Source organism: Heterodontus francisci, unplaced genomic scaffold (assembly GCF_036365525.1).
Source record: "Heterodontus francisci isolate sHetFra1 unplaced genomic scaffold, sHetFra1.hap1 HAP1_SCAFFOLD_869, whole genome shotgun sequence".
NCBI lineage: Eukaryota > Metazoa > Chordata > Chondrichthyes > Heterodontiformes > Heterodontidae > Heterodontus > Heterodontus francisci.
In genome coordinates this window covers 116,740-143,173 of record NW_027142046.1, presented here as the reverse complement: position 1 = coordinate 143,173, position 26,434 = coordinate 116,740, and the positions used below count along the sequence as shown (strand labels likewise).

The 26,434-nt window shown below is 55.4% G+C and overlaps 1 protein-coding gene across 2 annotated transcripts in view; it reads left to right on the top strand.

Moving 5' to 3' along the window:
• LOC137366371 (sodium/calcium exchanger 1-like) overlaps positions 1-26,137 on the top strand; it is a 197,527-nt gene extending 171,390 nt beyond the window's left edge. The window contains exons 2-6 of one of the 2 annotated variants that reach the window (XM_068028268.1): positions 8,316-8,422; positions 11,832-11,959; positions 12,442-12,541; positions 21,375-21,650; positions 25,442-26,137. In XM_068028268.1, the coding sequence (XP_067884369.1) occupies positions 8,316-8,422; positions 11,832-11,959; positions 12,442-12,541; positions 21,375-21,650; positions 25,442-25,818 (988 nt within the window). In that variant the 3' untranslated portion in view covers positions 25,819-26,137. The remainder of the gene's footprint in view (positions 1-8,315; positions 8,423-11,831; positions 11,960-12,441; positions 12,542-21,374; positions 21,651-25,441) is intronic. The other variant, XM_068028267.1, reaches the window with a different exon arrangement.
• Positions 26,138-26,434: the final 297 nt, after the last annotated feature.

Below are 26,434 nucleotides of genomic sequence, written 5' to 3'. Positions count from 1 at the left end.
CACTGACTCTCACTGGGGTACGGGTCCCACACACACTGACTCTCACTGCAGTACGGGTCCCACACACACTGACTCTCACTGGGGTACGGGTCCCACACACACTGACTCTCACTGGGGTACGGGTCCCACACACACTCTCACTGGGGTACGGGTCCCACACACACTGACTCTCACTGGGGTACGGGTCCCACACACACTGACTCTCACTGCAGTACGGGTCCCACACACACTGACTCTCACTGGGGTACGGGTCCACACACACTGACTCTCACTGGGGTACTGGTCCCACACACACTGACTCTCACTGGGATACGGGTCCCACACACACTGACTCTCACTGGGGTACGGGTCCACACACACTGACTCTCACTGGGGTACTGGTCCCACACACACTGACTCTCACTGGGGTACGGGTCCCACACACACTGACTCTCACTGGGGTACGGGTCCCACACACACTGACTCTCACTGGGGTACGGGTCCCACACACACTGACTCTCACTGGGGTATGGGTCCCACACACACTGACTCTCACTGGGGTACGGGTCCCCCACACACACTGACTCTCACTGGGGTACGGGTACCACACACACTGACTCTCACTGGGGTACGGGTCCCACACACACTGACTCTCACTGGGGTACGGGTCCCACACACACTGACACTCACTGGGGTACGGGTCCCACACACACACTGACTCTCACTGGGGTACGGGTCCCACACACACTGACTCTCACTGGGGTACGGGTTCCACACACACTGACTCTCACTGGGGTACGGGTCCCACACACACTGACTCTCACTGGGGTACGGGTCCCACACACACTGACTCTCACTGGGGTACGGGTCCCACACACACTGACACTCACTGGTGTACGGGTCCCACACACACTGACTCTCACTGGGGTACGGGTCCCACACACACTGACTCTCACTGGGGTACGGGTCCCACACACACTGACACTCACTGGTGTACGGGTTCCACACACACTGACTCTCACTGGGGTACGGGTCCCACACACACTGACTCTCACTGGGGTACGGGTCCCACACACACTGACTCTCACTGGGGTACAGGTCCCACACACACCGACTCTCACTGGGGTATGGGTCACACACACACTGACACTCACTGGTGTACGGGTCCCACACACACTGACACTCACTGGTGTACGAGTCCCACACACACTGACTCTCACTGGGGTACGGGTCCCACACACACTGACTCTCACTGGGGTACGGGTCCCACACACACTGACACTCACTGGGGTACGGGTCCCACACACACTGACTCTCACTGGGGTACGGGTCCCACACACACTGACTCTCACTGGGGTACGGGTCCCACACACACTGACTCTCACTGGGGTACAGGTCCCACACACACCGACTCTCACTGGGGTATGGGTCACACACACACTGACACTCACTGGTGTACGGGTCCCACACACACTGACACTCACTGGTGTACGAGTCCCACACACACTGACTCTCACTGGGGTACGGGTCCCACACACACTGACACTCACTGGTGTACGGGTCCCCCACACACTGACTCTCACTGGGGTACGGGTCCCACATATGCACACACATCGCAGAAACAGTTTCTCCTTATTTACTCCATCAAAACCCTTCCTGATTTTGAACGCCTCGATTAAATCTCCCCCTTAACCTTCTCTGCTCGAAGGAGAACAATCCCAGCTTCTCCCAGTCTCTCCACATTAACTGAAGTCCCTCATCCCTGGGACCATTCCAGTAAATCTCCTCCACACCCTCTCCGAGGCCTTGACATCTTTCTATCCGCGAATCGAATTTAATTAAAACATTTTCAGTCTCAAGTCGCTCATTTTGTTATAACTTGCATATGCTAATATTTAAAATGTAATATCCATACCATATGATGTATATTTAAATACTTTTAACAGTTCCATTAATATCTGAGATAACGATTTGAAACCAGCTCCCTCACACTGTCACTCAGTAACCCCTCTCTCCCCAGTGCCCTGTGTTACTGACTGTATCTCTACTGATGTTAATCCAGCTCCCTCACACTGTCACTCAGTAACCCCTCTCCCCCCAGCGCCCTGTGTTACTGACTGTATCTCTACTGATGTTAATCCAGCTCCCTCACACTGTCACTCAGTATCCCCTCTCCCCCCAGCGCCCTGTGTTACTGACTGTATCTCTACTGATGTTAATCCAGCTCCCTCACACTGTCACTCAGTAACCTCTCTCCCCCCAGTGCCCTGTGTTACTGACTGTATCTCTACTGACGTTAATCCAGCTCCCTCACACTGTCACTCAGTAACCCCTCTCCCCCCAGCGCCCTGTGTTACTGACTGTATCTCTACTGATATTAATCCAGCTCCCTCACACTGTCACTCAGTAACCCCTCTCCCCCCAGCGCCCTGTGTTACTGACTGTATCTCTACTGATGTTAATCCAGCTCCCTCACACTGTCACTCAGTATCCCCTCTCCCCCAGGGGCCCTGTGTTACTGACTGTATCTCTACTGATGTTAATCCAGCTCCCTCACACTGTCACCCAGTAACCCCTCTCCCCCCGGCGCCCTGTGTTACTGACTGTATCTCTACTGATATTAATCCAGCTCCCTCACACTGTCACTCAGTAACCCCTCTCTCCCCAGCACCCTGTGTTACTGACTGTATCTCTACTGATGTTAATCCAGCTCCCTCACAGTGTCACTCAGTAACCCCTCTCCCCCCGGCGCCCTGTGTTACTGATTATATCTCTACTGATATTAATCCAGCTCCCTCACACTGTCACTCAGGAACCCCTCTCCCCCAGTGCCCTGTGTTACTGACTGTATCTCTACTGATATTAATCCAGCTCCCTCACACTGTCACTCAGTAACCCCTCTCTCCCCCAGTGCCCTGTGTTACTGACTGTATCTCTACTGATATTAATCCAGCTCCCTCACACTGTCACTCAGTAACCCCTCTCCCCCAGTGCCCTGTGTTACTGACTGTATCTCTACTGATATTAATCCAGCTCCCTCACACTGTCACTCAGTAACCCCTCTCCCCCCAGCGCCCTGTGTTACTGACTGTATCTCTACTGATATTAATCCAGCTCCCTCACACTGTCACTCAGTAACCCCTCTCCCCCCAGCGCCCTGTGTTACTGACTGTATCTCTACTGATGTTAATCCAGCTCCCTCACACTGTCACTCAGTAACCCCTCTCCCCCCAGCACACTGTGTTACTGACTGTATCTCGACTGATATTAATCCAGCTCCCTCACCCTGTCACTCAGTAACCCCTCTCCCCCCAGCGCCCTGTGTTACTGACTGTATCTCTACTGATATTAATCCAGCTCCCTCACACTGTCACTCTACAACCCCTCTCCTCCCAGTGCCCTGTGTTACTGACTGTATCTCTACTGATATTAATCCAGCTCCCTCACACTGTCACTCAGTAACCCCTCTCTCCCCAGCGCCCTGTGTTACTGACTATATCTCTACTGATATTAATCCAGCTCCCTCACACTGTCACTCAGTAACCCCTCTCCCCCCAGCACCCTGTGTTACTGACTGTATCTCTACTGATGTTAATCCAGCTCCCTCACACTGTCACTCAGTAACCCCTCTCTCCCCAGCACCCTGTGTTACTGACTGTATCTGTACTGATGTTAATTCAAAATGCTGTTTACTGTGCCCCACTCTACCCAGCTGATTTCTATAAACAGAACTGTATTTAGAAATTGCAGAAATAAACTGGAAAACCACAAATATTTTTCATGTTAACATGTTTGAATTTTAAAAAGGCAGGGAGTCCTTGTTTAAGTGTTCTTTGACAGCAACCGCAGAGCTTCGGGCCCCAGGCAGCTGAAGGCACGGCCGCCAATGGTGGAGCGATGGGAATCGGGGGATGGACAAGAGGCTGGAATTGGAGGGAGCGCAGAGATCTCGGAGGGTGGTAGGGGCTGGAGGAGGTTACAGAGATAGGGAGGGTTGTAGGGGCTGGAGGAAGTTACAGAGATAGGGAGGGTTGTAGGGGCTGGAGGAGGTTACAGAGATAGGGTGGGTTGTAGGGGCTGGAGGAGGGTACAGAGATAGGGAGGGGTGTAGGGGCTGGAGGAGGTTACAGAGATAGGGAGGGTTGTAGGGGCTGGAGGAGGGTACAGAGATAGGGAGGGTTGTAGGGGCTGGAGGAGGTTACAGAGATAGGGAGGGTTGTAGGGGCTGGAGGAGGTTACAGAGATAGGGAGGGTTGTAGGGGCTGGAGGAGGGTACAGAGATAGGGAGGGTTGTAGGGGCTGGAGGAGGTTACAGAGATAGGGAGGGTTGTAGGGGCTGGAGGAGGTTACAGAGATAGGGAGGGTTGTAGGGGCTGGAGGAGGTTACAGAGATAGGGAGGGTTGTCGGGGCTGGAGGAGGTTACAGAGATAGGGAGGTTTGTAGGGGCTGGAGGAGGTTACAGAGATAGGGAGGGTTGTAGGGGCTGGAGGAGGTTACAGAGATAGGGAGGTTTGTTGGGGCTGGAGGAGGTTACAGAGATAGGGAGGGGTGTAGGGGCTGGAGGAGGTTACAGAGATAGGGAGGGTTGTAGGGGCTGGAGGAGGGTACAGAGATAGGGAGGGTTGTAGGGGCTGGAGGAGGTTACAGAGATAGGGAGGGTTGTAGGGGCTGGAGGAGGTTACAGAGATAGGGAGGGTTGTCGGGGCTGGAGGAGGTTACAGAGATAGGGAGGGTTGTCGGGGCTGGAGGAGGTTACAGAGATAGGGAGGGTTGTCGGGGCTGGAGGAGGTTACAGAGATAGGGAGGGTTGTCGGGGCTGGAGGAGGTTACAGAGACAGGGAGGGTTGCCGGGGCTGGAGGAGGTTACAGAGATAGGGAGGGTTGTCGGGGCTGGAGGAGGTTACAGAGACAGGGAGGGTTGCCGGGGCTGGAGGAGGTTACAGAGATAGGGAGGGTTGTCGTGGCTGGAGGAGGTTACAGATGTAGGGAGGGGAGTGAGGAGGTCATGGAGGGATTTGAACAGGAGGATGAGAATTTTAAAATCGAGGTGTTGCCGGACCGGGAGTCAGTGTTGTTCAGTGAACACAGGGGGAGACGGTGTGAACACAGGGGGACTCGGAGTGAGTCCGGGAGGGGCTGAATTGCAGGAGGAATCTGTGATATTCCATTGTAATGTGTCAGTGTGCCATTCTGCTTTAAGTAGGAGAAGACTGTGAGTCTGCTGGACATACAGAGTACGCACACTGGGACACTTATTTTTAAATCCGCAAACAGTCGCTTGTGGATTTTTCTTCCCACCAGCTCCAGTTTTCCAGCATTTGGGGGAAGATTGCTGCAACTGGTCGTGAATGGGTTTTATTCATGTTAACAGGAGCCTGTGTTTACTGTGTGCTTGCTTCCACTGTCCTTCAGTTCTGATGCCAGTTGCTTTGGAAACTGCCTCACTCTCTCCCACAGCATCTTTCACAGCCCACTGACAACTGTCCTTGAATTGGGACAGAGCCCTCACAGCATTGGGTGACATATCTGTAGCAACCGTCTCCACTCTGCATTGAGTCAGTGAGAGAGCTCTCACTCGCTCGTCTGGACACACAACTGCAGGGGTTCGAGCCCTTACTACAGCCGTCAGACCCATAATCCAGGCTGGCACTGTCAGAGGGTCAGTACTGAGGGAGTGCCGCACTGTCGGAGGGTCAGTACTGAGTGAGTGCCGCATTGTCGGAGGGTCACTACTGAGTGAGTGCCGCACTGTCGGAGGGTCAGTACTGAGTGAGTGCCGCATTGTCGGAGGGTCACTACTGAGTGAGTGCCGCACTGTCGGAGGGTCAGTACTGAGAGAGTGCCGCACTGTCGGAGGGTCAGTAGTGAGGGAGCGCCGCACTGTCGGAGGGTCAGTACTGAGGGAGTGCCGCACTGTCGGAGGGTCAGTACTGAGGGAGTGCTGCACTGTCGGAGGGTCAGTACTGAGGGAGTGCCGCACTGTCGGAGGGTCAGTACTGAGGGAGCGCCGCACTGTCGGAGGGTCAGTACTGAGGGAGTGCCGCACTGTCGGAGGGTCAGTACTGAGGGAGTGCCGCACTGTCGGAGGGTCAGTACTGAGGGAGCGCTGCACTGTCGGAGGGTCAGTACTGAGGGAGTGCCGCACTGTCGGAGGGTCAGTACTGAGGGAGTGCCGCACTGTCGGAGGGTCAGTACTGAGGGAGCGCTGCACTGTCGGAGGGTCAGTACTGAGGGAGTGCCGCACTGTCGGAGGGTCAGTACTGAGGGAGTGCTGCACTGTCGGAGGGGTGGGACAGCCCAGTGCCTGTCAGTCATTGCCCGTGCTGTTGTGATTGGCCAAGCATATCGGAAGATGGTGTTTGGGCACTTAGCAAAGTTCGTACAGCTCCCTGGGGTTTATTGAGGAATCTCCCAGCGGAGTACCGATAACTGGTAAACAACAGGGGGATAGAGAGAGAGAGAGAGACAGAGGAAGAGAGAGAGGCAGGGAGAGAGAGAGAGTGAGACAGAATTAGAGTGAGATAGCCAGTTTGAGAGAGAGACAGAGAGAGGGAGGCAGAGAGAGAGACAGGAAGAGAGAGAGAGTGGGAGAGACAGAGCGAGGGAGGTAGAGAGACAGGAAGTGAGAGAGAGAGAGAGAGAGAAAGACAGAGAGACAAACAGAGGGAGGCAGAGAGAGAGAGAGAGTGATGGAGGCAGGCAGAGATAGAGAGACATAGGCAGAGAGAAAGAGATAGACAGAGAGAGAGAGAGAGACAGACAGAAAGAAAGAGATAGACAGAGGGAGAGACAGAGAGAGAGAGAGAGGTGATGCCTTGTTGTGCTACAAGTGGGACATTAGGTGAGAGCCATTTCTTGTCCACTGTCCGACAGCTCCCCCTGCAGGCTGTACTCCTGCCCTACGCCAAAGTGACTACAGTTGGCCTCAGTGCCCCTCGACTGGAAGGGGGGGAGAGGTGGGTAAAACATTTTGGGTTCCAGCTCCAGATTCCTGTCCACTCACCACCCAGTCCCACCGTCAGCAACACCCCCCCGCCCGCCACAATGGGAGAAGTGCTTGTGGACAGGATGGGGCGCAACCGCGATGCCCCGCATGGTGGAATATCCAGCCGGTGCTTGTGATAAATGGCCACTTGGGGCAGGTGAGCTAGAGCAGGGCAGCCTGTGCTCAAGGGACAGGATATCGCGCGGTTACAGCATGTGTGAGTGCTGCAGGAACCTGGAGCCCATGGTAACGGGATCTTGCTGTGCGTGATTTGACTGCTGCGTTTCCTACATTACAACAGTAACTTCACGCACCCTCCCCCTCCTCCTCCTCAAAACCCAGGACATCAAACAGCAGCTAGCATGACTGTAATACCGATTTGAATAGCTTAGCATGGGGTGCAATTCAAATCAGCCTTTTCATGACCGGATGTGCAGCAGCCAATTTGTACACAGTCCGATCCCACAAACAGCAATGTGATAACAACCCGGATCATCTGTTTTTAGTGATGTTGGTTGAGGGATAAATATTGGCCCCAGGACACCGAGGCGAACTCCCCTGCTCTTCTTCCAATAGTGACCGTGGGATCTTTTACACCCACCCGAGAGGGCAGACGGGGGCCTCGGTTTAATGTCTCATCTGAAAGACAGCACCTCCGACAGTGTGGCACTCCCTCAGTACTGACCCTCCGACAGTGCAGCACTCCCTCAGTGCTGACCCTCCGACAGTGCGGCGCTCCCTCAGTGCTGACCCTCCGACAGTGCGGCGCTCCGTCAGTACTGACCCTCCGACAGTGCGGCACTCCCTCAGTACTGACCCTCCGACAGTGCGGCACTCCCTCAGTACTGACCCTCCAACAGTGCAACACTCCCTCAGTACTGACCCTCTGACAGTGCGGCACTCCCTCAGTACTGACCCTCCGACAGTGCGGCGCTCCCTCAGTACTGACCCTCCGACAGTGCAGCACTCCCTCAGTACTGACCCTCCGACAGTGCGGCACTCCCTCAGTACTGACCCTCCGACAGTGCGGCACTCCCTCAGTACTGACCCTCCGACAGTGCAGCACTCCCTCAGTACTGACCCTCCGACAGTGCGGCACTCCCTCAGTACTGACCCTCCGACAGTGCGGCGCTCCCTCAGTACTGACCCTCCGACAGTGTGGCACTCCCTCAGTACTGACCCTCCGACAGTGCGGCACTCCCTCATTACCGGCACTGGGAATGTCGGACTGGATTATGGTGCTCGAATCTCTGGAGTGGGGGGCTTTGAGCCCTCACCTCATGACGCTATGCTGTTTGTTCTGATTGTGTGTTATTTTGACCCCTCTCTCTCATTCCCTTCCCGTTTTAGGCAAATGATTGAAATCCAGATCATCGATGATGAAGAATACGAGAAGAACAAAAATTTTTTCGTTGAGCTGGGTGAACCAGTGCTGGTTGCAATCGGAAAGAAACGAGGTGAGCTGCCATTTCTGTCCAGAAGTAGGCCTGAGGCCTGAGGCCTGCACTGTGTAGACGTGTGGGGTTAGCGAGAGTATCGGAGAAGGCATGGAGAATTAGGGAAACGGCTTGAGTCTTTCCAAAGTCTGTAGACCGTAGAGGCGAGGCTGAGGGAGGAGACGGGGTAGAGGCGAGGCTGAGGGAGGAGACGGATTCGAGGCGAGGCTGAGGGAGGAGACGGGTTCGAGGCGAGGCTGAGGGAGGAGACGGGTTCGAGGCGAGGCTGAGGGAGGAGACGGGTTCGAGGCGAGGCTGAGGGAGGAGACGGGTTCGAGGCGAGGCTGAGGGAGGAGACGACTAAGATCATTCTGCATTTCATCAAAGGGAAAAATTCCTCATCTCTCCAGCACCTTTCACCCCCTCGGGACGTCCCAAAACCCCTCACAGACAATGAGGGACTTTTTGAAGTGTGGTCACTGTTGTAATGGAGGAAACGCAGCAGCCAATTTGTGCACAGCAAGATCCCACAAACAGCAATGTGATAATGACCCGGATCATCTGTTTTTACTGATGTTGGTTGAGGGATAAATATTGTCCCCAGGACACCGGGGAGAACTCCCCTGCTCTTCTTCCAATAGTGGCCGTGGGATCTTTTACACCCACCCGAGAGGGCAGACGGGGGCCTCGGTTTAATGTCTCATCTGAAAGACAGCACCTCTGACAGTGCGGCACTCCCTCAGTACTGACCCTCCGACAGTGCGGCGCTCCCTCAGTGCTGACCCTTAGACAGTGCAGCACTCCCTCAGTACTGACCCTCCGACAGAGTGGCACTCCGTCAGTACTGCCCCTCCGACAGTGCAGCACTCCCTCAGTACGGACCCTCCGACAGTGTAGCCCTCTCTCAGTACTGACCCTCTGACAGAGCGGCACTCCCTCAGTACTGACCCTCCGACAGTGCGGCACTCCCTCAGTACAGACCCTCCGACAGTGCGGCACTCCCTCAGTACTGACCCTCTGACAGTGTGGCACTCCCTCAGTACTGACCCTCCGACAGTGCGGCACTCCCTCAGTACTGACCCTCTGACAGTGTGGCACTCCCTCAGCACTGACCCTCTGACTGTGCAGCGCTCCCTCAGTACTGACCCTCCGACAGTGCAGCACTCCCTCAGTACTGACCCTCTGACAGTGTGGCACTCCCTCAGCACTGACCCTCTGACTGTGCAGCGCTCCCTCAGTACTGACCCTCTGACAGTGCAGCGCTCTCTCAGTACTGACCCTCCGACAGTGCAGCACTCCCTCAGTACTGACCCTCCAACAGTGCGGCACTCCCTCAGTACTGACCATCCGACAGTGCGGCACTCCCTCAGTACTGACCCTCTGACAGTGCGGCACTCCCTCAGCACTGACCCTCTGACAGTGTGGCACTCCCTCAGCACTGACCCTCTGACAGTGCAGCGCTCTCTCAGTATCCCACTTGGAGTGTCGGACTCAAGTCTCTGGGGTCGGAGGTCAAACTCAGCACCTTGTGACTCAGAGGCAAGAGAGGGTGCTGCCATCTATGTGCTGGGTTCCAGACCGTCTCCATCCTCTGGGTGAAAAGGTTTTTCCTCATCTCCTCTCTAAGTTCTCTCCTAATCACTTTAAATCTCTGCTCCCTCGTCACTGACCTCTCTGCTAAGGTGAATCGACCCTTCACCTCCACTCTATCCAGTCCCCTCAACATTTTGTACATTTCAATCAGATCTCCCCTCAGCCTTCTCTGTTCCAGGGAGAACAACCCCAGCCTATCCAATCTTTCCTCATAGCTGCATTTTTCCAGTCCTGGCAACATCCTCGTGAATCTCCTCTGTCCCCTCTCTAGTGCAATTACATCCTTTCTGTAATGAGGTGACCAGAACTGCACACAATACTCAAGTTGTGGTCTAACCAATGAGTTATACAGTTCCAGCATAACATCCCTGATCTTGTATTCTGTACCTCGGCTAATAAAGGAAAGGATTCCATTTGCCTTCTTAACCACCTTATCGACCTGTCCTGCTACTTTCAGGGATCTGTGGACATTCACTCCAAGATCCCTCACTTCCTCTACACTTCTCAGTATTTTCCCATTAATCGTGTATTCCTTTGCCTTGTTTGACCTCCCCAAATGCATCACCTCACACTTCTCCAGGTTGAATTCCATTTGCCACATTTCTGCCCATCTGACCAGACCATCAATATCTTCCTGCAGCCTACAGCAATCCTCCTCACTATTTACCACACGGCCAATCTTTGTGTCGTCTGCAAACTTCTTGATCATGTCCCCTACATTTACATCCAAATCGTTAATATATATCACAAATAGCAGGGGACCGAGTACTGAGCCTTGCGGAACACCACTGGAAACAGCTCTCCAGTCACTAAAACACCCGTCAACAATTACCATTTGTTTCCTGCCACTGAGCCAATTTTGTATCTACCTTGCTGCATTTCCCTGGATCCCATGGGATGTTATTTTTTTTACCAGTCTGCCATGTTGGACCTTGTCAAAAGCCTTGCAAAAATCCATGTGGACCACATCAACTGCACTACCCTCATCTATCTTCCTTGTTACTTCTTCAAGTTGGTCAAACAAGATCTTCCCTTAACAAATCCACACTGACTGTCCTTGATTAACCTGTACCTTTCTAAGTGACAGTTTATCCTGTCTCTCAGAATAGATTCCAATAATTTGTTCACGACTGAGGTTAGACTGACTGGCCTGTAATTAAATCGGTCTATCCCTCACTCCCCTTTTTAAACAGAGGTACAATGTTAGCAATTCTCCAATCCTCCGGCACCACACCTGTATCCAGTGAGGACTGGAAAATGATGGTCAGACCCTCTGCTATTTCCTCTCTTGCTTCTTTTAACAGCCTAGGGTACATTTCATCCGGCCCTGGTGATTTATCAACTTTCAGGGATACTAATCCCATTAATACTTCCTCTCTCCCCATGTTTATCACATCCAATACTTCACAATATCTGCATCGTCCCCCTCTTTTGTGAAGATAGACGCAAAGTATTCATTAAGAACCACACCAACATCTTTCACCCCAACACATAGGTTCCCTTTTTGATCTTTTATGGGCCCTACTCTCTCCTTAGTTATCCTCATACTCTTAATGTATTGATAAAACATCATTGGGTTCACTTTGATTTTAATCCAGAGTCAGTGACAGAGACCATAAATCTGTCAGATCATCATTAAAAACCCAGCCAGTTCAGTGATGTCCTTTCGGGAAGGGAACCTGTCGTTCTTACCCGGTCTGGGCCTATATGTAACTCCAGTCCGCACACCGACGTTAAGTCTTCCCTGCCCAGTGATGTGGCCGAGCGAGGTTTGATCTTTGCGCCTTTCCCCGCGTTTTGCCGTCTTGACCTGTAACCTTTGAACTCTTGTCCTCAGGCGATTCCAACGACAACAGGCCCGTCACCGTGGAGGATGAGGAGGAGACAGTCGCCAAGTTGGGGTGTCCATGCCTGGGAGAGGTGGTCAAGATGGAGATCGTCATTGAGGAATCGTACGAGTTCAAGGTGAGCAGGCCTGCATCGTATCTGCAGGGGCCGAGGTGGGAGCAGTAACAGTCGGCCTCAGAACCCCCTGCATTTGGGCGAGGTGGGGGGGGTGGGGGGGGATAGCAGGGACGTAATTGGCCTGCCTTCGCACTCCTGACTGATGTCCAGCAAACTCCTGCTGTGTCGGGCACGTGTTGGGGGGGGGGGGGGGGGGGGGGCGGGTGCTGCAATTGTGCTTAGGTGCAGCGCACCTCAAGGTCGAATAGCCCGCCAAAGGAGTGACCCCTTGATTGAGGTCCCAAGGGTGGGTGGGTGGCAGCCCGTGAATGGGGAGACAGTTTTGAGAGGGGCTGAATGGCCTTCTCCTATTCCTGTGTGACAGGCTAAAGGAGGGGCTGAATGGCCTCCCCCTGTTCCTGTGTGTGTTTTTTTTTCACAGTCTAATGGAGTAACTAAAGCAGCCATTTTCTCTCCTCTTGCTCTGGATGTTATTTTGACAGAGCACCGTGGACAAGCTGATTAAGAAAACAAACCTCGCCTTGGTGGTGAGCAGCAGTAGCTGGCGGGAGCAGTTTGTCAACGCTGTGACAGTCAGTGCCGGTATGTACTGGGACGACCAACGTGTACCGCCTTCAGGGACGGTTGGTGTGGGGCAGGTTTGGGCACGAGGCACAGTCCCCGGGATCGCCCCTAACAGAAGAATGACCCTTACTACCCCTCAGGAAGTCCAATAATGCTTCATAGCCAATGGAATACTTCCTGATCAGTCCCAACGTGCGCACAGCAAGATCCCACAAACCGCAATGTGACAGCGACATGTCATCTGCTTTTTTTTTTCAAGAGATATTTGTTGAGGGGATAAATATTGTCCCCAGGACACCGGGGAGAACTCCCCTGCTCTTCTTCCAATAGTGGCCGTGGGATCTTTTACACCCACCCGAGAGGGCAGACGGGGGCCTCGGTTTAATGTCTCATCTGAAAGACGGCACCTCCGACAGTGCGGCACTCCCTCAGTACTGACCCTCCGACAGTGCAGCACTCCCTCAGTACTGACCCTCCGACAGTGCGGCACTCCCTCAGTCCTGACCCTCCGACAGTGCAGCGCTCCCTCAGTACTGACCCTCCAACAGTGCGGCACTCCCTCAGTACTGACCCTCCGACAGTGCGGCATTCCCTCGGTACTGACCCTCCGACAGTGCGGCACTCCCTCGGTACTGACCCTCCGACAGTGCGGCACTCCCTCAGTACTGACCCTCTGACAGTGCGGCGCTCCCTCAGTACTGACCCTCCGACAGTGCGGCACTCCCTCAGCACTGACCCTCCAACAGTGCGGCACTCCCTCAGTAGTGACCCTCCGACAGTGCGGCATTCCCTCAGTACTGACCCTCCGACAGTGCGGCACTCCCTCGGTACTGACCCTCCGACAGTGCAGCGCTCCTCAGTACTGACCCTCCGACAGTGCGGCACTTCCTCAGTCCTGACCCTCCGACAGTGCGGCACTCCCTCAGTCCTGACCCTCCGACAGTGCAGCGCTCCCTCAGTACTGACCCTCCAACAGTGCGGCACTCCCTCAGTACTGACCCTCCGACAGTGCGGCATTCCCTCAGTACTGACCCTCCGACAGTGCGGCACTCCCTCGGTACTGACCCTCCGACAGTGCAGCACTCCCTCAGTACTGACCCTCTGACAGTGCAGCGCTCCTCAGTACTGATCCTCCGACAGTGCGGCACTCCCTCAGTCCTGACCCTCCGACAGTGCAGCGCTCCCTCAGTACTGACCCTCCAACAGTGCGGCACTCCCTCAGTACTGACCCTCCGACAGTGCGGCATTCCCTCAGTACTGACCCTCCGACAGTGCGGCACTCCCTCAGTACTGACCCTCTGACAGTGCGGCGCTCCCTCAGTACTGACCCTCCGACAGTGCGGCACTCCCTCAGTAGTGACCCTCCGACAGTGCGGCATTCCCTCAGTACTGACCCTCCGACAGTGCGGCACTCCCTCGGTACTGACCCTCCGACAGTGCAGCGCTCCTCAGTACTGACCCTCCGACAGTGCGGCACTCCCTCAGTCCTGACCCTCCGACAGTGCAGCGCTCCCTCAGTACTGACCCTCTGACAGTGCAGCGCTCCTCAGTAGTGACCCTCCGACAGTGCGGCACTCCCTCAGTCCTGACCCTCCGACAGTGCAGCGCTCCCTCAGTACTGACCCTCCAACAGTGCGGCACTCCCTCAGTACTGACCCTCCGACAGTGCGGCATTCCCTCAGTACTGACCCTCCGACAGTGCGGCACTCCCTCAGTACTGACCCTCTGACAGTGCGGCGCTCCCTCAGTACTGACCCTCCGACAGTGCGGCACTCCCTCAGTAGTGACCCTCCGACAGTGCGGCATTCCCTCAGTACTGACCCTCCGACAGTGCGGCACTCCCTCGGTACTGACCCTCCGACAGTGCAGCGCTCCTCAGTACTGACCCTCCGACAGTGCGGCACTCCCTCAGTCCTGACCCTCCGACAGTGCAGCGCTCCCTCAGTACTGACCCTCTGACAGTGCAGCGCTCCTCAGTACTGACCCTCCGACAGTGCGGCACTCCCTCAGTCCTGACCCTCCGACAGTGCAGCGCTCCCTCAGTACTGACCCTCCAACAGTGCGGCACTCCCTCAGTACTGACCCTCCGACAGTGCGGCATTCCCTCAGTACTGACCCTCCGACAGTGCGGCACTCCCTCGGTACTGACCCTCCGACAGTGCAGCACTCCCTCAGTCCTGACCCTCCGACAGTGCAGCGCTCCCTCAGTACTGACCCTCCAACAGTGCGGCACTCCCTCAGTACTGACCCTCCGACAGTGCGGCATTCCCTCAGTACTGACCCTCCGACAGTGCGGCACTCCCTCAGTACTGACCCTCTGACAGTGCGGCGCTCCCTCAGTACTGACCCTCCGACAGTGCGGCACTCCCTCAGTACTGACCCTCCGACAGTGCGCACTCCCTCAGTACTGACCCTCCGACAGTGCGGCACTCCCTCAGTACTGACCCTCCGACAGTGCGGCACTCCCTCAGTACTGACCCTCCGACAGTGCGGCGCTCCCTCAGTACTGACCCTCCGACAGTGCGGCGCTCCCTCAGTACTGACCCTCCGACAGTGCGGCACTCCCTCAGTACTGACCCTCCAACAGTGCGGCACTCCCTCAGTACTGACCCTCCGACAGTGCGGCACTCCCTCAGTACTGACCCTCTGACAGTGCGGCACTCCCTCAGTACTGACCCTCCGACAGTGCAGCGCTCCCTCAGTACTGACCCTCCGACAGTGCGGCACTCCCTCAGTACTGATCCTCCGACAGTGCGGCGCTCCCTCAGTACTCACCCTCCGACAGTGCAGCGCTCCCTCAGTACTGACCCTCCGACAGTGCGGCACTCCCTCAGTACTGATCCTCCGACAGTGCGGCGCTCCCTCAGTACTCACCCTCCGACAGTGCAGCGCTCCCTCAGTACTGACCCTCCGACAGTGCGGCACTCCCTCAGTACTGACCCTCTGACAGTGCAGCGCTCCCTCAGTACTGACCCTCCGACAGTGCGGCACTCCCTCAGTACTGACCCTCCGACAGTGCGGCACTCCCTCAGTACTGACCCTCCGACAGTGCAGCGCTCCCTCAGTACTGACCCTCCGACAGTGCGGCACTCCCTCAGTACTGACCCTCCGACAGTGCGGCACTCCCTCAGTACTGACCCTCCGACAGTGCGGCACTCCCTCAGTCCTGGCAGTGTGGACTGTCAGCCTGGATTATGGGACTGAGGTCTCTGGGGTGGGAGCTCGTACCCACTGCCTCCTGACTCTGTCAGACAGTGAGACCGAGTTACCCACTGATCCTCGACTGACACCAAGATAAAGTGGGCTTATATTTCCTGGAAGACAGAAGGTTAATGGGGTGATTTGATTGAGGTTTTTCGGAATATGGAAAGGAATTAGCAGGGTAGATGAGAGTCGTAGAATCATTTATGGAGTAGAAGTTGGCCCTTCGGCCCATCAGTTCCCTGGCAGCTCTTCACAGAACAATCCAGTCTGTCCCACTCGGGCCCCGTAGTTCTGTAAGTTTATCCAATTTCCTTTTGAAATCACTGATTCTCTTCACTTCCACCATCCTCATGGGCAGTGAGTTCCAGGTCATTCTCACGCACTGTCTATAAAAAAAAAGTGCTTCCTCATATTCCCCCCTGCATCTCTTGTCCAAATCTTCAATCTGTGTTCCCTGGTCCTTGTACCATTAGTTAATGGGAACAGTTTTCTTTTGTCTAATGTCTCTACACCTGTCATAATCTTGTACACCTCTATCAAATCTCCCCTCAATGTCCTGTGCTCCAAGAACAACCCCTGCTTCTCCAACCTCACCCTGTAACTAAAATCCCTCATCCCGGGAACCATTCCGGTAAATCCCCTCTGCACCCTCTCAAGGACCCTCACATCCTTCCACCAGTGTGGTGACCAGAACTGGACACAATACACCAGTTGGGGCCTAACCAGAGCTTTATAAAGATTCAGCATAACTTCCCTGCTTTTGTACTCAATGTCTCTGTTTCTGAAGCCCAAGATCCCAAACGCTTTACTAACCACTTTCTCAATATGTCACCTTCAGAGATCGATGCACATGTACCCCCAGGTCCCTCTGATCCTGCACACTCTTTCGAACTGTGTCATTAACTCTATATTGCCTCTCCCTAATCCTTCTGTCAAAAAGCATCACCTCACACTTGTCAGTATTAAATTCCATCTGCCACCTCTCTGCCCATTCTGCTAGTCTGTCTATGTCCAGTTGCAGGCGGTTTGCATCATCCTCACTGTTTGCCCGGCCATTATCTGTCTGCCTCGGCTGTTTTCTGGAATCTGCCCCATTTCATGACGAAATCCCCAGTCCCTGCGCACCCCGCCCCACCACACCGGCCGGGCTGGTCATAAATTCAGTATTTAACGCAGTATTTCAGTGTCAAGCTGCTTGTGTAGTCGATAATTACTACTTCTGGTTGACTGAACACTTCACTAAGCACCAGCTGACGAGAGAGCGAGAGAGAGTGAGAGCGGGATTGAGGCCTGGGTCAGGACTGAGTAACTGCAAAGCTTCTGGAAAGATCTTGTGTTTAGTTCCCACCCCCTCCCCACTTCTCTCCCAAAGTGGGGCAGCCTCCTTCTGGGGTAACTGGGTTCAGGTGGGTACCAAAAAGTCCCATTTCTCTGGAACGAGCCTGAGCAGCTATTCGACCACGTGGGTCCTCATCCAGCAGCGATCAGAAGCGGGACACATACCCACCCCAGGCCCCCAGCTCCCCTCCACTGCCTAGGGTGGGGGGGGGGCGGTGCCTATAAATTTACCCCAGTGTCTTCTCCCCGACCCCACCCCATTCCCCACCCTCCAGTCAGTGGCCAGGGAGGGTTTGGGGCGGGGGTTTACAGGCTCCAGAGGAGGTATCTGTCCTCCTGCACCCCAATTCCCCCACGTGCATCCCCACTGCACCCCCACCCCCCTGCCAATCCTCAGACACCGAGCACGGGCGGGCTGCTCAACTGAGTGAGGCGGCACGGCCTCACCCAAAATCTGCTTTTGACGGCGGTGGGGTTGCAAGAGTGAGGGTTAGGAATAGAGAGGGAGGACTCGGGTTACAGAGCAATGCAGCGCACAGGGGTGAGACCATTCAGGCCACCGTGCCTGTGCCGGCTCCTCGAAAGAGCTATCCGATTTGTCCCACGAGCAACCCCCTCTGCCCCCAAGCCCGTTGCATGTCCCACAACCCTGCAATACTTCCCTCTTCGAGTGTTTATCCGATTCACGGGACTGCGAGGGGTAAAGCGGAGGAGGGGAGGGATTATTCCAAGGCGGTTGTGCAGTTGCTGTGTGTTTAGCTTGACATAATGGGAGAGACTGGGAGAGAGCGAGAGAGAGAGAGAAAGACATTTATCACCTCTTTACAATGAAGAGCGAGTGTCTTTGCCATCTGTGACAGGAGTCACGAGACACTGTCATCCATCCCTGGCCAGATGGCACTGAGTCACTCCCCATTCCCATCCCTTCTGTATAAGTAAGCACCAATCTGGTGGGCCCCACAGGCTACAGCCCTGCAACACAATAGCAGCTCTTTTAAAAGGGCACTGTCGGCTTCTGTTTTGGTGGGGACTGCCTGTCTCTCGGGAGATGTCGCTCAAAACATCAGCTGCTCCCGTCCCTCGTCTGGCACTGGTTCAAAAACCTTCTACTGGCAGTAAGTGCATTTATCTAGCGCCTTTAACAGTAAAACGCCCCCACGGTGCTTCCCAGGGGCGTAAATCAGACAGAATTTGACCCCGAGCCACACAAGGAGATATTAGGGACAGGTGACCAAAAGCTCGGTCAAAGAGGTGGGTTTTTAAGGAGCGTCTTAAAGGAGGAGAGAGAGAGGCGGAGAGGTTTAGGGAGGGAATTCCAGAGCTTAGGGCCCCCAGGCAGCTGAAGGCACGGCCGCCAATGGTGGAGCGTTGGGAATCGGGGGATGGACAAGAGGCTTGTCATAGCCTCAATCTGTGGGCAGGGAACAGAGTTTGTGGTGGAGATAGGCACAGGCCATTCGGCCCATCCGCTCCGTGTTGGGGTTTCTGCTCCACACGAGCCTCCTCCCACCCCCTCTCCATCTCACCCTATCACCATCTCCTTCTATTCCTTTCTCCCTCATGTGTTTATCCAGCTTCCCCCTTAAATATATCGATACTATCCACCTCGAGCACTCCCTGTGGTAGTGAGTTCCACATTCTCCCCACTCTCTGGGGAAAGGAGATTCTCCTGAATTCCCCATTGGATTTATTACTGACTGTTTTATATTGATGGCCCCCCTAGTTCTGGTCTCCCTCACAAGTGGAAACATCTTCTCCACGTCGACCCTATCGAACCCCCTTCATTAGTTTAAAGCCCTCGATCAGATTTCTGACAGACAGATGGTGTACCGTTAATCTGTAACTCTCTCCAAGTGCTTTAATGATATTCTTTGTCATTGCCATGTGCCCATTACCAAAATGAAATTAATATAATTACTGAATTAGGCAGCAGATTGATCTAACAGAGATTAAATATAGTCATGGCAGCTGAGGTAATGAGTATGTCTCATTCTGCACTGCCTCAGCAGCTGACTGACAGAGCAACCTCGGAACCAACCCTACAATTCACAGTCTCTGTCAATCAGGCAGACTGATTTATTCCAGCACAAAATTCCCCCGTACTGTACCTGTCCTGGGAGTGTTTGATGGGGGACAGTGTAGAGGGAGCTTTACTCTGTATCTAACCCCCGTACTGTACCTGTCCTGGGAGTGTTTGATGGGGACAGTGTAGAGGGAGCTTTACTCTGTATCTAACCCCCGTACTGTACCTGTCCTGGGAGTGTTTGATGGGGACAGTGTAGAGGGAGCTTTACTCTGTATCTAACCCCCGTACTGTACCTGTCCTGGGAGTGTTTGATGGGGACAGTGTAGAGGGAGCTTTACTCTGTATCTAACCCCTGTACTGTACCTGTCCTGGGAGTGTTTGATGGGGACAGTGTAGAGGGAGCTTTACTCTGTATCTAACCCCCGTACTGTACCTGTCCTGGGAGTGTTTGATGGGGACAGTGTAGAGGGAGCTTTACTCTGTATCTAACCCCTGTACTGTACCTGTCCTGGGAGTGTTTGATGGGGACAGTGTAGAGGGAGCTTTACTCTGTATCTAACCCCCGTACTGTACCTGTCCTGGGAGTGTTTGATGGGGACAGTGTAGAGGGAGCTTTACTCTGTATCTAACCCCCGTACTGTACCTGTCCTGGGAGTGTTTGATGGGGACAGTGTAGAGGGAGCTTTACTCTGTATCTAACCCCCGTACTGTACCTGTCCTGGGAGTGTTTGATGGGGACAGTGTAGAGGGAGCTTTACTCTGTATCTAACCCCTGTACTGTACCTGTCCTGGGAGTGTTTGATGGGGACAGTGTAGAGGGAGCTTTACTCTGTATCTAACCCCTGTGCTGTGCCTGTCCTGGGAGTGTTTGATGGGGACAGTGTAGAGGCAGCTTTACTCTGTATCTAACCCCCGTACTGTACCTGTCCTGGGAGTGTTTGATGGGGACAGTGTAGAGGGAGCTTTACTCTGTATCTAACCCCCGTACTGTACCTGTCCTGGGAGTGTTTGATGGGGACAGTGTAGAGGGAGCTTTACTCTGTATCTAACCCCCGTTTTTTTTTTTTATAAATGGGTGGTTGATGGTCGGCACAGACTCGGTGGGCCGAAGGGCCTGATTCAGTGCTGTATCTCTAAATAAATAAATAAAAGTTGTTGGGAGTGTTTGATGCTGACAGTGTCGAGGGAGCTTTACTCTGTATCTAACCGCTGTGCTGTGCCTGTCCTGGGAGTGTTTGATGGGGACAGTGTAGAGGGAGCTTTACTCTGTATCTAACCCCCGTACTGTACCTGTCCTGGGAGTGTTTGATGGGGGACAGTGTAGAGGGAGCTTTACTCTGTATCTAACCCCGTACTGTACCTGTCCTGGGAGTGTTTGATGGGGACAGTGTAGAGGGAGCTTTACTCTGTATCTAACCCCCGTTCTGTACCTGTGCTGGGAGTGTTTGATGGGGACAGTGTAGAGGGAGCTTTACTCTGTATCTAACCCCCGTACTGTACCTGTCCTGGGAGTGTTTGATGGGGACAGTGTAGAGGGAGCTTTACTCTGTATCTAACCCCCGTACTGTACCTGTCCTGGGAGTGTTTGATGGGGACAGTGTAGAGGGAGCTTTACTCTGTATCTAACCCCCGTACTGTACCTGTCCTGGGAGTGTTTGATGGGGACAGTGTCGAGGGAGCTTTACTCTGTATCTAACCCCCGTACTGTACCTGTCCAGGGAGTGTTTGATGAGGACAGTGTAGAGGGAGTTTTACTCTGTATCTAACCCCCGTACTGTACCTGTCCTGGGAGTGTTTGATGGGGGACAGTGTAGAGGGAGCTTTACTCTGTATCTAACCCCCGTACTGTACCTGTCCTGGGAGTGTTTGATGGGGACAGTGTAGAGGGAGCTTTACTCTGTATCTAACCCCCGTACTGTACCTGTCCTGGGAGTGTTTGATGGGGACAGTGTAGAGGGAGCTTTACTCTGTATCTAACCCCCGTACTGTACCTGTCCTGGGAGTGTTTGATGGGGACAGTGTAGAGGGAGCTTTACTCTGTATCTAACCCCCGTACTGTACCTGTCCTGGGAGTGTTTGATGGGGACAGTGTAGAGGGAGCTTTACTCTGTATCTAACCCCCGTACTGTACCTGTCCTGGGAGTGTTTGATGGGGACAGTGTAGAGGGAGCTTTACTCTGTATCTAACCCCCGTACTGTACCTGTCCTGGGAGTGTTTGATGGGGACAGTGTAGAGGGAGCTTTACTCTGTATCTAACCCCGTACTGTACCTGTTCCCCACAGGTGAGGATGATGATGAAGTCGCTGTCAGTGAGGAACGTCTGCCCTCCTGCTTCGATTACATCATGCATTTCCTGACGGTGTTCTGGAAAGTTCTCTTTGCCTTCGTACCTCCGACAGAGTACTGGAACGGTTGGGCCTGTTTTGCCGTTTCTATTATTTTGATCGGACTGTTGACAGCACTGACAGGAGACCTGGCCACTCATTTCGGATGCACCATTGGACTGAAGAATTCCGTCACTGCCATTGTCTTTGTGGCGCTGGGGACGTCAGTTCCAGGTGAGGGTCACTCCCCACCCCCACCCCCCTTCCTCCTGTCCCCCGATCTGTACACAGCAAGCTCCCACAAACTGGGATGTGATAATGAGCAAATAATAGGAGCAGCATTCCCTCAGTACTGACCCTCCGACAGTGCGGCATTCCCTCAGTACTGACCCTCCGACAGTGCGGCACTCCCTCAGTACTGACCCTCCGACAGTGCGGCACTCCCTCAGTACTGACCCTCCGACAGTGCGGCACTCCCTCAGTACTGACCCTCCGACAGTGTGACACTCCCTCAGTACTGACCCACCGACAGTGCGGCACTCCCTCAGTACTGACCCTCCGACAGTGCGGCACTCCCTCAGTACTGACCCTCCGACAGTGCGGCACTCCCTCAGTACTGGCCCACCGACAGTGCGGCACTCCCTCAGTACTGACCCTCCGACAGTGCAGCACTCCCTCAGTACTGACCCTCCGACAGTGCAGCACTCCCTCAGTACTGACCCACCGACAGTGCGGCACTCCCTCAGTACTGACCCACCGACAGAGCGGCACTCCCTCAGTACTGACCCTCCGACAGTGCAGCACTCCCTCAGTACTGACCCACCGACAGTGCGGCACTCCCTCAGTACTGACCCTCCGACAGTGCAGCACTCCCTCAGTACTGACCCTCCGACAGTGCAGCACTCCCTCAGTACTGACCCTCCGACAGTGCAGCACTCCCTCAGTACTGACCCACCGACAGTGCGGCACTCCCTCAGTACTGACCCTCCAACAGTGCGGCACTCCCTCAGTACTGACCCACCGACAGTGCGGCACTCCCTCAGTACTGACCCTCTGACAGTGCGGCACTCCCTCAGTACTGACCCTCCGACAGTGCTGCGCTCCCTCAGTACTGACCCACCGACAGTGTGGTTCTCCCTCAGTACTGACCCTCCGACAGTGCGGTTCTCCCTCAGTACTGACCCACCGACAGTGCGGCACTCCCTCAGTACTGACCCTCCGACAGTGCTGCGCTCCCTCAGTACTGACCCTCCGACAGTGCTGCGCTCCCTCAGTACTGACCCTCCGACAGTGCAGTTCTCCCTCAGTAATGACCCACCGACAGTGCGGCGCTCCCTCAGTACTGACCCACCGACAGTGCGGCGTTCCCTCAGTACTGACCCTCCGACAATGCGGCACTCCCTCAGTACTGACCCTCCGACAGTGCGGCACTCCCTCAGTACTGAGCCTCCGACAGTGCGGCGCACCCTCAGTACTGACCCTCTGACAGTGCGGCACTCCCTCAGTACTGACCCTCTGACAGTGCAGCACTCCCTCAGTACTGACCCTCCGACAGTGCTGCGCTCCCTCAGTACTGACCCTCCGACAGTGCGGTTCTCCCTCAGTACTGACCCTCCGACAGTGCGGCACTCCCTCAGTATTGACCCTCCAACAGTGCGCCGTTCCCTCAGTACTGACCCTCCGACAGTGCGGCACTCCCTCAGTACTGACCCTCCGACAGTGCGGCGCTCCCTCAGTACTGACCCGCTGACAGTGCGGCACTCCCTCAGTACTGACCCTCTGACAGTGCAGCACTCCCTCAGTACTGACCCTCCAACAGTGCGGCACTCCCTCAGTACTGACCCTCTGACAGTGCAGCACTCCCTCAGTACTGACCCTCCGACAGTGCGGCGCTCCCTCAGTACTGACCCTCTGACTGTGCGGCGTTCCCTCAGGACTGACCCTCCGACAGTGCGGCGCTCCCTCAGTACTGACCCTCCGACTGTGCGGCGTTCCCTCAGTACTGACCCTCCGACAGTGCGGCACTCCCCCAGTACTGACCCTCCGACAGTGCCGCGCTCCCTCAGTACTGACCCTCCGACAGTGCGGCACTCCCTCAGTACTGACCCTCCGACAGTGCGGCGCTCCCTCAGTACTGACCCTCTGACAGTGCGGCACTCCCTCAGTACTGACCCTCTGACAGTGCAGCACTCCCTCAGTACTGACCCTCCGACAGTGCTGCGCTCCCTCAGTACTGACCCTCCGACAGTGCGGTTCTCCCTCAGTACTGACCCTCCGACAGTGCGGCACTCCCTCAGTATTGACCCTCCAACAGTGCGCCGTTCCCTCAGTACTGACCCTCCGACAGTGCGGCACTCCCTCAGTACTGACCCTCCGACAGTGCGGCGCTCCCTCAGTACTGACCCGCTGACAGTGCGGCACTCCCTCAGTACTGACCCTCTGACAGTGCAGCACTCCCTCAGTACTGACCCTCCAACAGTGCTGCGCTCCCTCAGTACTGACCCTCCGACAGTGCTGCGCTCCCTCAGTACTGACTTGCCGACAGTGCGGTTGTCCCTCAGTACTGACCCTCCGACAGTGCGGCGCTCCCTCAGTACTGACCCTCTGACTGTGCGGCGTTCCCTCAGGACTGACCCTCCGACAGTGCGGCGCTCCCTCAGTACTGACCCTCCGACTGTGCGGCGTTCCCTCAGTACTGACCCTCCGACAGTGCGGCACTCCCCCAGTACTGACCCTCCGACAGTGCGGCGCTCCCTCAGTACTGACCGTCCGACAGTGCGGCACTCCCTCAGTACTGACCCTCCGACAGTGCGGCGATCCCTCAGTACTGACCCTCCGACAGTGCGGCTTTCCCTCGGGACTGACCCTCCAACAGTGCGGCGCTCCCTCAGTACTGACCCTCCGACAGTGCGGCACTCCCTCAGTACTGACCCTCCGACAGTGCGGCGCTCCCTCAGTACTGACCCTCTGACTGTGCGGCGTTCCCTCAGTACTGACCCTCCGACAGTGCGGCGCTCCCTCAGTACTGACCCTCCGACAGTGCGGCGCTCCCTCAGTACTGACCCTCTGACTGTGCGGCGTTCCCTCAGTACTGACCCTCCGACAGTGCGGCGCTCCCTCAGTACTGACCCTCCGACAGTGCGGCACTCCCTCAGTACTGACCCTCCGACAGTGCGGCGCTCCCTCAGTACTGACCCTCTGACTGTGCGGCGTTCCCTCAGTACTGACCCTCCGACAGTGCGGCGCTCCCTCAGTACTGACCCTCCGACAGTGCGGCGCTCCCTCAGTACTGGGGGTGTCTCTGGAGTGGGTCTCAAGCCCATAACCTTGTGACTCAGGGGCGAGTGAGATGGAGAAAGCGAGTGAGCTGCCCATTGAGCCAGGGATAACAGCTGATCGGGACAGAAGTGGGTGCAGGAAGCTGTGGGACCTGTAAACACCCCACTCCCTCCCCGGCGAGAATCAGCACTGGCGACCCTATCCTTCCTGAAAGTGTGTTAGGATGTGAAATCTCCTGAAGGGCATTCGCAGCTCAGGCACATTTCACACCTTGCCCAGTTTCCACCCTGCCTGGGACACTGTGCCCTAGTTCCTGAAGGACAGATTGAAGCTTTGGGATACATATAAATATCAACCGCCTGTGAAAATTGCAATGACCTGCAATTCTTTTCAGGGTGACTCGGTTATTTCTGCTTTGAAGCCACTGCAGAATCACACAGAACAGGAGGAGGCCATTCAGCCCATCGTCCCTGTGCTGGCTCTCTGAAAGATCTCTCCAATCAGTCCCACTCCCCCCCCTGCTCTTTCCCCCACAGCTCTGTAAATTTCTCCTTTCCAACTATTTATCCAATTCCCCTTTTGAAAGTTACTGTTGAATCTGCTTCCACCGCCCTTTCAGGCAGCGCGTTCCAGAATGCCACGATTAAATCTCCCCAGCTCCAATGAGAACCGTCGCAGCCGGAAGAGATCTCTGTCCGAGATCCCAGTCACTAACCCTCTCCTCTCTCTCTCCTCTCTCTGGACAGACACGTTTGCGAGTAAGGTTGCTGCTATTCAGGACCAGTACGCTGACGCATCCATTGGTAATGTGACCGGGAGCAACGCAGTCAATGTGTTCCTGGGGATCGGTGTGGCCTGGTCCATGGCTGCCATCTATTGGGCCAGCAAGGGGAAGAAGTTCTACGTGAACCCAGGGAACCTGGCCTTCTCTGTCACTCTCTTCACCATCTTCGCCTTTATATCCATCGCCATCCTGATGTACCGGCGACGACCAGAGGTCGGAGGTGAACTGGGAGGTTCGAGGACAGCCAAGGTCTTCACCTCCATCTTCTTTGTGACTCTGTGGTTGCTCTACGTCATCCTCTCCGCCCTCGAGGCCTACTGTCACATAAAGGGGTTCTGAGACCTGGTCATGTGGGTCCCTGAGGCATGGTCAGATGGGTCCCCGAGGCCTGGTCAGATGGGTCCCCGAGGCCTGGTCAGATGGATCTCTGAGGCCTGGTCACGTGCATCTCTGAGGCCTGGTCACGTGGATCTCTGAGGCCTAGTCATGTGGATCTCTGAGGCCCGGTCACGTGGATCTCTGAGGCCTGGTCACGTGGGTCCCTGAGGCCCGGTCACGTGGATCCCTGACGCCCGGTCACGTAAGTCCCTGAGGCCCGGTCACGTGGATCTCTGAGGCCCGGTCTCGTGGATCCCTGAGGCCCGGTCACGTGGGTCTCTGAGGCCCGGTCACATGGATCCCCGAGGCCCGGTCACGTGGGTCCCTGAGGCCCGGTCACGTAGGTCCCTGAGGCCCGGTCACGTAGGTCCCTGAGGCCCGGTCACATGGATCCCTGAGGCCTGGTCACATGGATCCCTGAGGCCTGGTCACGTGGATCTCTGAGGCCCGGTCTCGTGGATCTCTGAGGCCCGGTCACGTGGGTCCCTGAGGCCCGGTCACGTGGATCCCTGAGGCCCGGTCACGTGGGTCCCTGAGGCCCGGTCACGTGGATCCCTGAGGCCCGGTCACGTGGATC